Here is a 17,053-nt window from a genome sequence, read left to right on the forward strand (position 1 = left end):
TTATTTTTCATTAAATACTTTCTGAGTTGTGAGGCTTGAAAGCTACAGTGTACTGTAACTTTCAAACCTCATAACTCGGAAAGCACTTAACGAAAATAAACTTATTTATAGTGTTTTGGAAAACTTTTGATACCAGCTATTAGATTCTGGAATAAAAAATAGGGTGTTCCATTTAAAAAAAGTTAACGTGATTTCTATCTGACCTTGGCAACGCTATCCAAGGTCAAACTGATAAGATCAGTGAATAGATCTTTTGAAATCCTATAACTTTTGTAGAAAATATTTTTATGTACAATACATTCTAAAAAAGTTATTTGCATGCGCTTATTAAAATAATTCACTCTGTATATAATATATATATATATATATATATATATCAAATTTTATAATGTTGATTATGACTTTAATACTCTGATTTTGTAGGATACGCACAAACATTTCTAGTGTGTACATACATGGAAAAAATGATAAGCATAAGGTATCATACACATACAGTACATGTACATGTATTGTTTCGCATTTATAATTTTCAAACGTCTTGATTTTCTCTTGAATCACGTCCTAAATAATAAATATTTCATTACTTTGAGTTTAGAATCTGTCAAACTCCGACGAATGTAATGTAATCGTTCTAGTTTCAATAGAAAATATTAATTGTAAACGAAGTTATTCAATAAAATGAAAATGGGTGCCATATTATTCTTTTCTCCTCTAATAATTTAGAACGATGGACGTTGCGCCAATATTACAATATTTGTTATCTTTTAAAGTTACAACGTGTCCCATTATACAAAATCGTTATTGGCAAAGAAAAAAACTTTATTGCAACATGTTGCGAAAATTTGTCGAAATCGGCGAGGGAAGAAGGGATGATACGTGGAGTGGTTGCGCGACTTTTCTGACTCTCCTCATTCGCGAGACCGTTCAGTGATCATCAGGGACTCTGAGAAGGCCGGAATTCGCAAAGAAAGCATATATCGCGCTCATCGTTCCACTTCGTAAAATGCGACAATCGAATTCGGTATGTTCCGTAAGAGACACAATTAAATCGTACGCGAGAAAAAAAAACAAGAAATATTAATCATCGACTTTAGTCATATTTGCAAAGTCGTTAACGATTTAGCGTCTCTATAGCTATCGACGCGCACGCGCGACGCATCCAAAGTTCATTCGCTGACCTTGAATGCCGCGAACGATAACGTAGTTTCCGCTTTGCCGATTCTATCGTTAATCGCTCGGATTTCAAGCAATTTCCACGGTAGACGAATCGTTCCACCTCGTCTCGCGCGCGCATTCGACCGACAGCGAGCGTTCCGCGCGTTTTACCTTAACAAATTTACTTTTAATTCCTTGACAGCTCGTGAACGGATATCTCGTGGAATTTTTGAAAATTTGATCAGCCTGCTTGAGGCGTCGAGGCGTCGAGGCTCGAATCGAGCGGCGGCTACGGCGACGACCAACACGGGCGTGCGAGCGCGCTTGCGTACGCCCGTGACTACGCGCGCGAAATTGCCCACTCTTGCAGCTGCCATTGAGGAGGAGGTGAAAGCAAAAATTGAAGAAATTCGACGAATACTCAAAAAGAATTACACGTATGTATTCTACTTCTGTATCATCGTCATCATCATCATCATCATCATCGTTTTAACTATTATTGTCATAATTGCCGTCGTCGTCATATTATAATCATGGTTCCCATTTTTTGGGGTATTTTCCAGCAAAAGATACAATAAATTATTGCATCTATGTTGTTTGTCAACGTTAAATGAGTATGTAATGATTTACTGTGTTCGTTGGGTTGTCTCTGGTAGGATTCGGTAGTAATTTATATAGTTAAAGAGTTAAAAGTTAATTAATAAAGTTAAAAGTTAATAACTTCAAATTTAACTTAGTTAATTTTTAACGATTTAATTTTTATCTTTAACTAGTTATTTTTGAAACACATTAATTTTAATTCATTAACTTTTTTCCCCAAGTTAAAAATTTATTTATGTATAAGAGAAAATTGTAAGAGAAAAATACGTTTCCATATAAGAAATAAGATTCCTTTGTTATATTGTACAAACTCAATTTACAAATAAAATATTAAGTTTATTTGATGATCCTTATTATAATCGTTTTAAGTAATTTATAACTTTAAAAAATTACGATTTTGTAATTTAATCTGAATGTTTTTCAAAATTAATTTCTAATTTAATTCAAGCAACTTACTCTTAACGTAACTTTTAAATAGTTAGTTTTTTGTTTATGTAATTTTTAACGTAACTAAATTAAATTTATAAACCATTAATTTAAACTTAATTTAGTTAAAAAAAATGTATTATCTTACCCAATCCTGCTCGTTGGACAACATTTCTCGTTGGAAAATACTCTACTCCTATATGACGTGGATAGTCGTGCAAGAAAAAACAAGAAGCAAAACGTTACGTTGAACGTTACGCGAAAATGAATTGTCAGAGTTTTAATTGCTATGTTTCTTGCACATCTTGGCACTCGAAGGAAATATTTAGTAAAGTTGAAATTTACACGTATTCCTGGTACATCTCACTTCTTACATTTTATCAACGAATCTATTCATCTATCTAATTTAACGATATCTTAACGATACAGTATTCTTATTGATTGTTTGCACTATATTGTAACAGTGTCATGTATCTTTTTCAAGATAAAAAAATATGTAAATGATAAAAAATCTTCATTTATCTAGCATTTATCTGTTTGGAGCGTAGTTTGTTAAGATACAATCACAACACACATGTATGTACGAACGTGCAATAACAATTGCACTTACGATAATTTTTATAGCGAGCAAAATATATATATGACGTGTTGTATTGTACTTGAAGTACGTAATATACACAAGATATAATTATACACGCGCACATATATAGTATGTATAGTAGGTATATAGTAGGTATATCGTCAATACTTGTACGTATACTAATATTAACCAAATTAATGATATCTATGAAGATAAAGTTAAGTTGTTTTGCGGTAGATGAGCCGTTTATCGTTTATCAATTTTGTACACAATACGGGGTACCATCGAACATGACGCGGCGCATATCTGCGGCGCATATTTGCGGCGCGGGCACATCAACAAATATAATAAGCGACTGACTGTTGGTAAAGTGAATTGGGAAGTAACTTGTAACCAAGTTACAGTTCGATTCGAGTTACTTTTCTTCAACTATAAATCAATTTTGTTTCTTTGTTTTCATATATAAATGTAACTTAATTTGGCTACATTCTTTTATAGTAATTAATAACTAATTAGTTACTTGAGCTACATTCGAAATATCCTCTCCGAGAAAAATTTTACTCCATATAATATAGTGTACATTACGTGTATTATGTATTTTGAGTAGTTTTCCTTGGAAAGGACGTTTTGGAATATCTAACATTATTATGTATTATAGTTATTTTACATGTTTCAAACTTTATTATTTGTGTATAATAAAATGGTGTAAATCATCTTTGAGAATATTAATAATATAAACACATTAAAATTAGGACTTTAACAAAAGTTGAGACTAAAATGAATCTTGGACCATTGGTTCGCGATTATTATTATTCGCCAAGTTTGAATTTGGCAAATTATCAATATTAATAAAAATAATATTGATAATTTTTATACATATACACGCACGCGCGCACACACGTGCCCACACAAACACACACACACAATTTAGCTGTTATTTTTACATTATATATAATATTAATATGTATTAGGGTGAGCCAAAAAAATCGACTATTTTTTTTTCACTTTATACTCCGAAAACTTGGTTGGTAGAGACCTCAAAAACATTCTCTCCAAGTATGAGCTTTTAATTTTAATAGGAAGGTCCTCCGCCTCTCAATTTTCTATTTTTTTCTTATTGTGAGGAAGAAAAATATATATCTCGGTATTTACTATTTGAAAAAAAATATTTTGTCTCATATTTTCGTAGGAAATTGAATTCTCTACAAAAAAGATCTCTTACAATGTTTTCGTATACCTCAGCGTTCAGAAGTTATTAAAGGTTAAAGTTTGATCATTTTAAGGTAGATTTCTTTTTTTTTATGAATTTTATAACTCCTTAACAAAAAATCATTATGATACGCGCAACTCATGGTTTTGTCGGAAATTCACTGCTCTACAATAATGGTCTTTTATGATTAGTCGATTAAATTAACTGTTCAAAAGATATTCACCGTCAAACTTCAATGCACACTATTTTTAACAGTTTTTGATTAATAATTCAAACAATTTCAATTTAATTCATGAGTTTCGGGGAAATTTTTACAAATTTCAGTTTCTATGAACATGAAAATGTTTTAAACTTTTTTTCTAGTTTATTTTTTTAGTCCCAAGCATGTTTGAATACATTGAGTACATTGGTTAATAACCAATGCTTGACGAGAAATGAAGAACAATTTCAATATTTATTGCAAGCTATAAAAGAACATCGCAAAAAATACCCGAACTGCAATAAAGAAAATTTTTTACAGTAGAAATGTACGATTATGTTAAAAATGTTGATAATTATATCTCAGCTGACAATTAAATAAAAAAAACTTTTTAAAACAAATTGAGAATTTTTTTTTCTTCTATCAATACTTTTTATATTAAATGTGACACAAAAAAGATATTTACTCGAAATTTAATGAATCATTGACTCTAAGTTAGAAAAAATGCAATAATTTTTTGTTTCAATGTACTCAAACATGCTTGGGATTAAAAAAAAAAACTAGAAAAAGGGTTTAAAACATTTTCATGTTCATAGAAACTGAAATTCGTAAACATTTCTCCGAAACTCATGAATTAAATTAAAATTGTTTGAATTATTAATCAAAAACTGTTAAAAATAGTGTGCATTGAAGTTTGACGGTGAATATCTTTTGAACAGTTAATTTAATCGACTAATCATAAGAGACCATTATTGTAGAGCAGTGACTTTCCGACAAAACCATGAGTTGCGCGTATCATAATGATTTTTTGTTAAGGAGTTATAAAATTCATAAGAAAAAAGAAATCTACCTTAAAATGATCAAATTTTAACCTTTAATAACTTCTGAACGGTGAGGTATACGAAAACATTGTAAGAAATCTTTTTTGTAGAGAATTCAATTTCCTACGAAAATATGAGACGAAATATTTTTTTTCAAATAGTAGATACAGAGATATATATTTTTCTTCCTCATAATAAGAAAAAAATAGAAAACTGAGAGGCGGAGGACTTTCCTATTAAAATTAAGAGCTCATACTTGGAGAGAATGTTTTTGAGGTCTCTACCAACCAAATTTTCGGAGTATAAAGAGAAAAAAAAATAGTCGATTTTTTTGGCCCACCCTACTATGTATATGATTTTATTACAAGAATATTTGAATATTCTTGTAATAAAATCATATACATATTAAACTGTTACTGCGTGGATAATAAACAGTCACGTGTTGCGCAAATACTTGGATTTACACGAAGCACGCGCTGCGAATATGATTCGATATGAACACAAATTCTGCGCCGCGTTAAGATATTTATGACTCTGTGTGTACATATTTGAATGCGTCAATGTAATGTCGGGTATACATAATATATGTATGTCCGCATTCACAAGGACACGCGACCGGACGACAAGTGATTATTCCATTTTTTTATTTGTGGCAAGTGTAAAATATTCAAACTGTACGATTGATTACGTGAATAAAAAGATCGATGTAAAGTGCGCGCGCGGTCGCGCCAAATCCGGAAAATATTAATGCATTTGTCTATCACAGTATGTATCTGTAGCGGTCTTGAATACGCGCTCATTTAACTATAATCTTTTTCTCTTCTGCAAATTCCATGCAATTGCAATTTTACGTGGGAAGTTGAATTTTTCTTTGATTTTAAATTAAAACTTTAATCAAATGCCAATTTTATATGATAGCGATTACATTCAAAACTAATACTTATTCAAGTATTTTTCCTTCTATTATTAAATTATTGATGAAGCCTTTATACTTTCGATAAGAATAAATAATTACTTGAAATCGTTGAAAGAAATTATATGTAAATTAGAGAAGAAAAACATGCTAGCAGAAAAATTAAAAATTTTGATACTTTAATTTGCGGGCGCGCGTGTCATATGTCGTATATAAATTGCTTTATTGTTAGCATGGCACAATTACAATCTGCAATGTAGATTCGATGCTAGCGATACTGCGAAAATCGTTGTAAAACGTGCGGCAGATGGGCTTTGTAGAAGAACAGATTAGAAATGATAAATGGACGTAAACTACATAATACACAATAGATTAAGGTAATATGTCCGTCTCTGTGATGTTAATGAAATACTACTACGTTTGATCGTTGCTTACTTCATTTTTAAATCATCTATAAAACGATATTTAACTATAAACAGATGATAGTAGTTTTAATATAAGAAAAGACTTAAACTCATATAATGTAACATAGATAATATTATTAGAAATTTTCTGTTACACATACACATATTGATGAAATATTTGCGTGTGGTTTAACATATACATGTGTATCAAAGTCACACGCGCCCGTGCGGAACGCTAAATAATCTTTAAATAAGCAACTTTGCATTTCGCAGGCGACACATCGTCGGCGGCAAAAAAATTTGGTGACAGACTAGATTGGATCGTAACGAAAGAAGCTGTCGAAATTACGGAATAATTTAATCGAACAAGGTTGAAGTTATGATCGATGCTAATGGTAAGCAAAACAAAATAAAACGCGCAATATTGATCGTCAGATCGTCACGCGAATAAGTAATTTAGCATTCGAATATTTTGATAATTGTTGCGCAGTATCTTTACGATATAATATTCTAGAGCATATATAATACATCAAGTATGTGGAAAATCAAATCGAACCTACTGCAAGGCGCGAGTGCAATTTTTGTGTTTTTGTTATACATTTTTCAATAAAGTTATATATATATATATATATGGTATATATACACATACACATATATAAAATATATTTAAATAATAAAAATAGAGAAACTCAATTATTATTAGCATAAATTTATTATTTCAAATAGTATCTTGAGGATAATTTACATAATTTTCTTCTTAGGGGTGAACGACTACAAAAAGGCGGGGGTTTTATGGCAGAAAATTCCTACTGACCGAAATGAACATCTGGTATATCGTTCAACCTTTTCTATATTATGTGCATTAAATATGTATAATTTTATGTATTTTGTTGTTATTTGCAACATTTTACTTATTACATTATTGTTATTGTGGTATTTTAGTGTATTTATGGATTCGAGAAGAGTTTGCTAAGGACCACTTTGATATATGTAACGTACATATTGTCTATCGGATTGGTACGGTTATTGTTTCATTGGTATCCTCGACTACATTTGTACGCGACTCATCAAAAATGTGCTTTGAGTTGTGCGACGAAAATACTCGCGATAGTAAGTCGATAAAATTATTAATATATTAATTGTTATTATTTTTTCTTTAGATTATTACATTACATAACTGTTCTAAATAATTTTTGATTTTAAATTGGTGTTATCATTATAACCATTATTATTATTTACTTTAATTAATCATTTTATTATTTACTATTGGGTTTACAACTTAATTCGGCCTGTTTTTTGCTTGAAAAACGCATTTATTTAAACGATAAAATGAATTAATACTTTATTCAAAGTATTGTCCATCGCTAGCCACTACTTTTTCCTATCTTTCTGGCAATTTATGGATTCCGTTGCGGAAGAAGCGTTCATCTTTAAAAGCCAAGAATGAATCGAGCCAATTTTTGATACCCTGTTTTGAAGTGAAACGTATTTCAGTCAAAGCGTTCTGCATCGATCGAAATAAATGGTAATCGGAAGGAACAAGGTCTGGGCTATAAGGCGGGTAAGCCAGAACTTCCCATCTGCTATTTTCCAAATAGTTTTTAATCGGAACAGCCGAGCGTTGTCATGATGAAAGATTATGGACTCGTGTCTGGTTGCATATTCTGGACGTTTTTCGGCTATAACTCGTTTTAAACGGATCAATTGTTGCCTGTAGAAGTCTCCCGTGATGGTTTGACTAGGTTTTAACAGCTCATAGTGGATCACACCCTTCTGATCTCACCAAATACAAAGCATTACCTTGGCACCATGGATATTCGACTTCGGCGTTGATGTTCCCGATTGGTCGGGCTTTACATACAATTTTTTGCGTTTCGGGTCGTAGTGAATCCATTTTTTGTCACCGGTAATGATTCGATATAGAAAAGACTTTTTTTTGTACCGTTCAAGCAACATTTTGGACATGCAAAATCGTCGTCCGACATCTCTCGGTTTCAATTCGTACGGAACCTAATTTCTTTGCTGTTGGATGTATGCCGCGGCTTTGAGTCGTTTTGAAATAGCTTGTTGAGTAACTTTCAATGTTTTTGCGAGCTTTTCTTGCGTTTGACACGAATCTTGATCGAGTATTAATGTTTCTAATTCTTCATCTTCAAACTTTTTTGGTTGACCCAAACGCTCTTTGTCTTTAACACTAAAATCACCACTTTTAAATCGTCGAAACCGTTCTCTGCAAGATTTATCCGATGGTACAGATTCACCATACACTTCCACAAACATTCGATGCGCTTCAGCTGCACTTTTCTTCTAATTGAAACAGAAAATCAAAACTTCTCGCAAATGGTGCTCATTTGGAACAAAACTCGACATTTTTAACGCAGTAAAAATTAAACTTGTTGTGCAAAACTTAAAGGATTGTAAACAATATTTGGTTGACAGATGTTAACACTTCACGATACAGCAAAAATTAACTGTCGCCGTCAACTATTTATAGCACCTAGAGCCATCTTTTCGGACCGAACTAAGTTGTACACCCAATATTATATTATTAATACAAGTATAATACAACTGATATAGCATAATTAATTATTAAATGGAATAATTTTCGAAATAGTAATTATGTAATAATGTATACGACAATAAATGCAGGATGATTATCAAGGATACAAGTCGTACTTTGTACGAAATGTCCGGAAAATTTCTACTAAAAATATAAGGTAAATTTAATATGTTGAAGTAAAAGAACATACATATACAGGGTGTTCAAAAGTTTCGGAACGGCAAAATATCTCGAAATCTAACCATTTTAGAAAAAAGTGTTTCAGATAAAAGTTGTAAGTTTTTGAAAAATTTATTTACTGATCTTATCAGTTTGACATTGAATGGCTTCGCCAAGGTTAGATCAAAATCACATTAATTTTTTTAAACAAACACTATTTTTGATTCCTGAATCTAATAGCTGGTGTCAAGAGTTTTCAAAACACTATGATAAAGTTTATTTTCGTTAAGTGCTTTCCGAGTTATGAGGCTTGAATGACAGTACATTGCAGTTTTCAAGTCTCACAACTCGGAAAGTACTTAATAAAAAATAACTTCTTTATAATGTTTTGAAAAGTTCTCAAAATTGACTACAAGAAAATGCAATAAAAGATAGAGAATGTTAGGGAAGTACCGATATCCCTTAATTAGGGAACTACTCTAACATTCTACATTTTTTATTTTCTTGTAGTCGATTTCGAGAACTTTTCAAAATATAAAGAAGTTGTTTCTCATAAAGTATACTTCAAGCCTTATAACTCGGAAAGTAATAAAAATAAACTTATTTATAGTGTTTTGGAAAGTTTTTGACACTAGCTATTATATAGATTCTGGAATAAAAAATAGGGTGTTCAATTAAAAAAGTTAATGTAATTTCAATCTGACCTTGGCCATTTGAGGTCTAACTGATAAGATCAGTAAATAGATCTTTTATAACCCTACAACTTTCTGAAACATATTTTTTTTTTAATGCTTAGTTTTCGAAATATTTTGCCGTCCTGGAATTTTTTGAACACCTTGTATACTTATATAATTTATAGAGGCCAAAATGACGAGAATTTGACTGGCATCTAATATGTAATATACTTATTATATATTTTTTTTCAGTGAAAAAAGTTTGTTGAACACTTTGGGTACCGTTGACCAAGATCTCTTGGAGAAAATCAAGGACAAAAGATTAAAAATTACTTTAGAGAATGGCACGCGTTGCGAGGTTTACGAATACAAGGCTTTTTGGTGTAAAAAAAAATGTTACATCTGGGACACTACGAAAAATGTATTCTCAAAACTTGTAGGAATTGACAATGATACAATGTGTTCCGATCTCCACGTCTCGCGCAGTAATGGCTTGTCCAAGGAAGAACAATTACTTAGGTAATATACAAGTATATTTAAGCGTGCACAAAGATATAAGTAAATGATGTAACGCGCGTGTGCTAAAGACTTTTTTTATTTTCAATGAAGAAAATCAAGTTTTGTCTTCATTGTGTGTGTGTGTGTGTGTGTGCAGGCGCATCGTTTATGGAAACAACGACATTGTTGTCCCGTTTCAAAGTATCGGCGTGTTACTGCTGCTTGAAGTTTTAAACCCATTCTATGTTTTTCAAGTGTTTACTCTATCCGTATGGTTCGCGGATAGCTATCTGTATTATCCTATCGCTATAATACTAATGTCACTATTTGGCATCACAAGCTCTATAGTGCAAACGCGTAAAGTACGTATATATACATATAAGGAGATTGGAAAACTTGTAAACTTTTAAGTAATAATAAAATTGTCATTACCAATTATTTTTAGAACCAAATAAATCTGCGTGGTACCGTCGCATCGTCAGAAAGTGTATGTGTACTTCGCGACACTGGTATTTTCGAAAGTATCTCTAGTAAGGAATTGGTGCCCGGTGATGTCATACAATTACCGAAACATCAAATGACTCTCGTGTGCGACGCGGTTCTATTAACTGGACAGTGTATATTAAATGAATCCATGTTAACGGGTAAATATATTATACGCAAGCTCTTTTTCACGATATCTCGATCCATGTATACTTACATATGTATGTAGTAGACATGTACTAATTTGCATGCTTTATCAATTTTAGGCGAGTCTGTACCTGTAATGAAAACATCATTACCATTACGCCATGCATTGTACGATACTAAAGAACATACGTATCACACGTTGTACAGCGGTACTACTGTAATACAAACCAAGTACGAGAAAAAAAACGTGACACCTTTATACTTTTGACAACATGTATATTATACATAGATACAATATAATATAGCTGTCGATTATACTATTATAATATATATGTATAGACTTTTTGTGAATAATTAATGAGTGGATAATTGATTCGCAGATATCACGCGGACGATCAACCGGTTCTCGCGAGGGTAATTAGAACTGGTTTTACAACTAACAGAGGTGCTCTGATCGCCGCTATACTATATCCACCTCCAGCGGATTTCAAATTTGACAAAGATTCATATAAATTTATTGGAATTTTGGCATTTATCGCAACTTGTGGCTTCATATATGCCGTAATAATCAAGGTAATCTCCAAGATACTTACGGATAATATCATTTAATTATATCGTATCATTTATCTATTTGATTAATTCGTTTAATGTAAAGAGATAAAAAAGATAAAGGAGACATCATATTTCTTTGTAATAACAATAATAATAATGGTAAATAATATGTAGGTCTCTCATGGAAGTACAGCTGACATTGTAGCGATAAAAGCATTAGATCTCATTACGATAGTCATACCGCCGGCATTACCAGCCGCGATGACCGTAGGAAAGCTATATGCTCAAACGAGATTGAAACGTGCGCAAATCTACTGTATTAATAATAGGGTGATAAATGTTTCCGGCAGCATAAATTGCATATGTTTTGATAAGGTAAGAAAGAGAGAGATTTGAGAGATTAAAAAGGAGATCATTGTGTCACGTGCGAGGCAAATAATTCCAACAATTACCCTCAAATTCGTAACTGCTATCCAATGTAGAAATAATACACTTGACATTTCAAACGTTTCATGATATTAATATCATAATAATTACTTAAATTGTATCTATTGCTTTTTTTATGTAATAGAAATTTGCAAATGCTACATATATACAAGGTGATCAAAGTTTTTGACTACAAAAATGCAATAAAAGATATAGAATGTTAGGGAAGTATCGATACCCCTTAATTAAGGAACTACCGATACTCTAACATTTTATATCTTTTATTGCATTTTCTTGTAGATTTCAAGTATTTTTCAAAACACTATAAAAAAGTTCTTTTTATTAAGTCCTTTCCGAGTTGTAAGGCTTGAAAGCTATAATGTACTGTACTTAATGTTCAAGCCTCATAACTCGGAAAGTACTAAACGAAAATAAACTTTATCAAAGTGTTTTGGAAAATTCTTGATGCCAGCTATTAGATTCTGGAATCAAAAATAAGGTGTTCTAAAAAAGTTAATGTAATTTTCGATCTGACCTTGACAACGCCATCCAAGGTCAAACTGATCAGATGAGTAAATAGACTATTTAAAACCCTACAACTTTTATCTGAAACACTTTCCTAAAATGCTTAGTTTTTGAAATATTTTGCCGTCCCGGAACTTTTTGAACACCTTATATACAGAGTGTTCATTAATAGTGGTACCCACTTTTTACCATAAGAGCATAATTTACCTAGAGTCCTATATAAAGAGAGAAGCGACATCGAACCCCCACCACAACTTTCAGTATCCAATTGAGTCCTCTACCGCCATTTTGGGACCGCTCTAACGTCATCAAACACCATTCGTATTATTCTGCAAACAGCTGTGGTCACAATATAGCTGCTCACTTAGCCAATCAAGTATCAATCAGATTACCAATCAGAGCTTCGGACATCAATGTCGCTTCTCTCTTTATATAGGACTCTAAATTTACCGATGGATATGTATTTCTAACATATTATTATATTAGAAATAACAAATGCGTGCTCTTATGGTAAAACGTGGGGATAACCGTTAATGAACACCCTGTATAAATAATAATATTTACATAATATGTAACGTAAAATGTAAAAATTACAAACGCGTGATGCTTCAATATGTAGAATTTAAACATTGCAACTATATAACTATAGACGTTATAAAAAAGTAATTAATTATAAATACAATGATGTAAATATAATATATACCATCGTTACATACTTATTTTGAAAAAGGATGAAATTATAATACAACTGCAACATTGATGTAACTTTCATGTTGCATATAAAATGTGATACTGAAACTTGTATTATGTAGCGAACACATAACTGCAGATGGATGTCGATTGGATATAAAAGATACTTGTAGTACAACGTTAATTTTGACACCGGCGTGTTCACAGACGGGAACGTTAACCGAAGATGGATTGGACATGTGTGGCGTTGTGGCATGTACAAACGGCATTTTTGCCCAAGTCGAAACGGATGTATCCAAACTCAAAGATCATCCTCTTTTCGAAGGGATGCTAGTTTGTCACAGTTTAGTACTTATCGATGGACAACTTTGCGGAGATCCTTTAGACGTAAAGGTAAATTAAATTACGTATATTAGCTCTCTTTCACTTTCTTATCATCGTGCCATACAACAACACCCTGTGTGTAACGCGCACCATATATATGTATACGTTACATACGTTACAGATGTTTGAAAGTACCAAATGGATATTGAAAGATTCGGATTGCATGCACGTAGATAAACATAATTCAGTATCACCAATTGTCGTAAGGCCACCGGCAGAAAACACGAACTTGACGAAAAATATGAATGAAATCACGGAGATTGGTATAATACAGCAATATCAGTTCTCGAGTGATTTACAAAGAATGTCCGTGATCGTGAGTGCATCAGGATCGGATGATTTCAGAGCTTACACGAAAGGTTCCCCCGAGATGATAATCAATCTAAGCAAGCCGGAAACTGTACCAAAGGACATTTCGCTCGTTTTAGAGCGATACACCAGACAGGGATTTCGCGTGATAGCCTTGGGCCGCAGAGCGACAATTTCCAAAAGTGCACAGGTAATGATCATATACATATACATATATTCGCGCAATTTTTTTCTTTTTTATTAAAAAATGCGAGCAACATACACAATTGAAAAATATATCACATAATTCCGAAGAGTGCGCGTATTTTACTCGTAGATATCAAAACTGCCTCGAGAGACGGTTGAACGAGACTTGGAGTTCTTGGGACTAGTCATTCTGGAAAATCGATTAAAGCGACCGACGACACCAGTGATTACGGAATTAAGGGAAGCTAACATACGCGTGATGATGATTACAGGTGCAGTGTGAAATGAATGTGATGAAACAATATCGAATTCTTGTTCACAAATCTCTGCGTCCACACGCAATATAAAATTTTGATTCAATTAATTTTTTCAGGAGATAATATTCAGACCGCGGTAAGTGTTGCGAGAGAATGCGGAATACTTTCGAACGAAGAATACATCGTAGACGTGGTGGCCGTAGCCTCAAATGAGGGAAAAGATCGTCCAGAGATCATTTTCAACGTTCAATCTCGATCTCCAAGATTGGTAAATTTGATTGAAATTTTATTTTTAACGAAACAGCTATTGGATGCAAGCAAACGGTTCGGTGTTTAAAGATGAAATCTGTCGCAATTTCTTTTTCTAGAGCAGCTCGCAAGCTCATCACTCGGTGTCACCAACGATTAAAGATGTAGAATACGGTATAGCCAATTGCAATTATAGATTTGCTCTAACGGGTCAAACGTGGCAAGTGATGCGAGAGTATTATCCCGATCTCGTAGATCGCATTTGCGTACGCAGTGCGGTATTTGCCAGAATGAACAGCGATCAGAAACAGCAGTTGGTTGTGGAGTTGATGCGACTCGGTTATTACGTAGGTACGTTAAAGACATCTCTAGATCGATCGAACGAATAGAGCGAAGACAAGAAACAATAAATATACTCATGTTGGCACAATTTGTAACCGCTATATAATTTAGGAATAATACTTTACGTAACAAATATTTCGTGAGATTAAAATCACAGTTTTACTTGTATTTATACTACTTCCTTTTATATAAATTTAATATAAATATAATTTAATATAAATGTACAAATGCTACTTATTATTTGTATAACAAGTATATGATGCTTTAATATACGAAATTTAATCATTGGAACTACATAGACATTATATCGTTATGTTATAAATATATCAACATTGTTATTTACAAAAAAGGGCAAGGGCTTTACAATATATAAGGAAATTACAATATAATTATTTTACAACATTGCCGAAAGTTTCAAGTTACATAAAATGTGATATCGAGACTTGTAATTATAATTATATAGCAAATACAGAATTGTGTTTCAACTGGGTAGAGAACGTTCAAACGTGATAACGTGAAAATTCTTGTGTTTCAAAACGATGTTTAGCTATGTGCGGAGATGGCGCTAACGATTGCGGAGCGTTGAGGGCTGCGAACGTTGGTATATCGCTCTCCAAAGCAGAATCCAGGTGAGAAATCCTACATTTATATAAGTTACATGTAATTGGGATATTAATTTCCCTTATTAATTGACGATTTTGTTGTATTTTACAGCGTGGCCAGTCCCTTTACCTCGAAAGTACCCGATATAAGCTGCGTCCCAAAGATAATACGGGAAGGACGCGCTGCTCTAGTTACATCGTTTGGAATTTTTAAATTTATGATCGCATATTCCCTTACCGAGTTTTTGTCCGTCATAATATTGTACTCCATAAACTCGAACTTGACGGATTTACAATTTCTCTTTATCGATATCTTTTTAATCATCAACTTTGCCTTTTTCTTCGGCAAGACTCACGCATCTAAAGACAAGTTATCCAAGACAACACCCATGACAAGTCTGCTAAGCTTCACTCCGCTCTTATCTCTAGCGGCATACATGTTAGTCACGATCGTATTTCAAGCTACGGCGTTTTACGTCGTTCAGCGATTTTCATGGTACACGCGGTTAAATCTTCTCACCAAAGACACCGAAAATAATACGTGTTACGAAAACTATTCGGTCTTTTGCGTCTCTATGTTTCAATACATTACGATGGCGATTATATTTTCACGCGGAAAGCCCTACAGACGTGCAATCTATACGAACGTAGCATTTATGTTCTCCATACTTTTATTAACGGCCATATGCATATATATTACGATTTATCCCGCGAAATGGATAGTGAGCGTGTTGAAATTGATCTTACCACCTGACTACGTCTGGAGATGCGTTATTTTAGCGCTCGCTCTAGTAAACTTTCTCATTTGCTTCTTCATCGAGAACTTCGTAATAGAGCGCCTTATTGAAAATACCTTGAAGAGAAAATTATACAAACCAGAAAAATCCAAAAAACGATATTTAAAGATAGAATGCGAATTGAAGAATTGCGAAAATTGGCCGAAATTTAAGCAACAATCACCAATACTATCTATCCTGCAAAAAGACGTACAAAATGTTACATATTGTAATAGCCATTGTCGCCGCATCGATGTTATTTCGGACGATCAAACGGCGAAAAATTTTTCCAATTTGAGCAAGTTGAACGAACGAACCAGGGAAAACCAACAAGGATTTGAAAATTTTGGTTTTACGAATGATAAAGTATAGTGTTGGAGAAATATGTATAATACATATGTATTTACAAATTATTTTTTCAAAAAAGACCATTGTGTTCGTTATTACGACTCGGTATTGGTGCAGAAAAGTATCCAATATCTAATATACATAATATAAAATGTGTATGAGTACGAGGGAAGAGTAAATCTGTAGTATTTATGTAAATATAATAATTTAACTGCGTATACGCTAACGTTATATATATATATATATATATATATAGTATAAATACTGATGTGACCAAAGCACGTTTTCTCTCTTATTACTGCAACATATGCTTATCTTGGCAATACAAATTACATTTCCTAATGCAAGAGTACAACTTCGACGAATCATACGCAACTTTCAGCTAGATATTTGATACTCGGAGGACAGGCGGGGAACAAAGGACGAGGGGAGGCACAGAAAGAAATTTTAACAAAGAACTTTTACGTATCTTTGTCCTTTTGAGAAAAAGAGCAGCGCTCACGTGACAGAATACTTTAACGTACATCGAGACATAAATAATTTTTCTCGTTTTCACTTTCGCGCTCGTCTCACATTCT

The 17,053-nt window shown here is 32.8% G+C and overlaps 1 protein-coding gene across 2 annotated transcripts; it reads left to right on the top strand.

Annotated features, from left to right (window-relative positions):
- The first annotated feature begins 317 nt into the window (after window positions 1–317).
- LOC120358177 (probable cation-transporting ATPase 13A3) lies at window positions 318–17,032 on the top strand. 2 transcript variants are annotated; one of them, XM_039451287.1, is made up of 19 exons: window positions 318–1,021; window positions 1,358–1,592; window positions 6,582–6,703; window positions 7,070–7,137; window positions 7,251–7,418; window positions 8,958–9,025; window positions 9,954–10,220; window positions 10,357–10,561; window positions 10,645–10,843; window positions 10,949–11,060; window positions 11,210–11,402; window positions 11,556–11,756; window positions 13,230–13,415; window positions 13,528–13,905; window positions 14,032–14,173; window positions 14,275–14,426; window positions 14,527–14,758; window positions 15,297–15,378; window positions 15,464–17,032. In XM_039451287.1, the coding sequence occupies exons 3-19, from the start codon at window positions 6,688–6,690 to the stop codon at window positions 16,497–16,499; spliced, it is 3,705 nt and encodes a 1,234-aa protein (XP_039307221.1). In that variant the 5' UTR covers window positions 318–1,021; window positions 1,358–1,592; window positions 6,582–6,687; the 3' UTR covers window positions 16,500–17,032. The 2 variants fall into 2 exon arrangements, with proteins under 2 accessions (XP_039307221.1, XP_039307222.1); XM_039451288.1 differs by lacking the exons at window positions 318–1,021; window positions 1,358–1,592; window positions 6,582–6,703; window positions 7,070–7,137; window positions 8,958–9,025 and having other exon boundaries at window positions 7,288–7,418.
- Window positions 17,033–17,053: the final 21 nt, after the last annotated feature.

This window comes from Solenopsis invicta, chromosome 6 (genome assembly GCF_016802725.1).
Source record: "Solenopsis invicta isolate M01_SB chromosome 6, UNIL_Sinv_3.0, whole genome shotgun sequence".
NCBI lineage: Eukaryota > Metazoa > Arthropoda > Insecta > Hymenoptera > Formicidae > Solenopsis > Solenopsis invicta.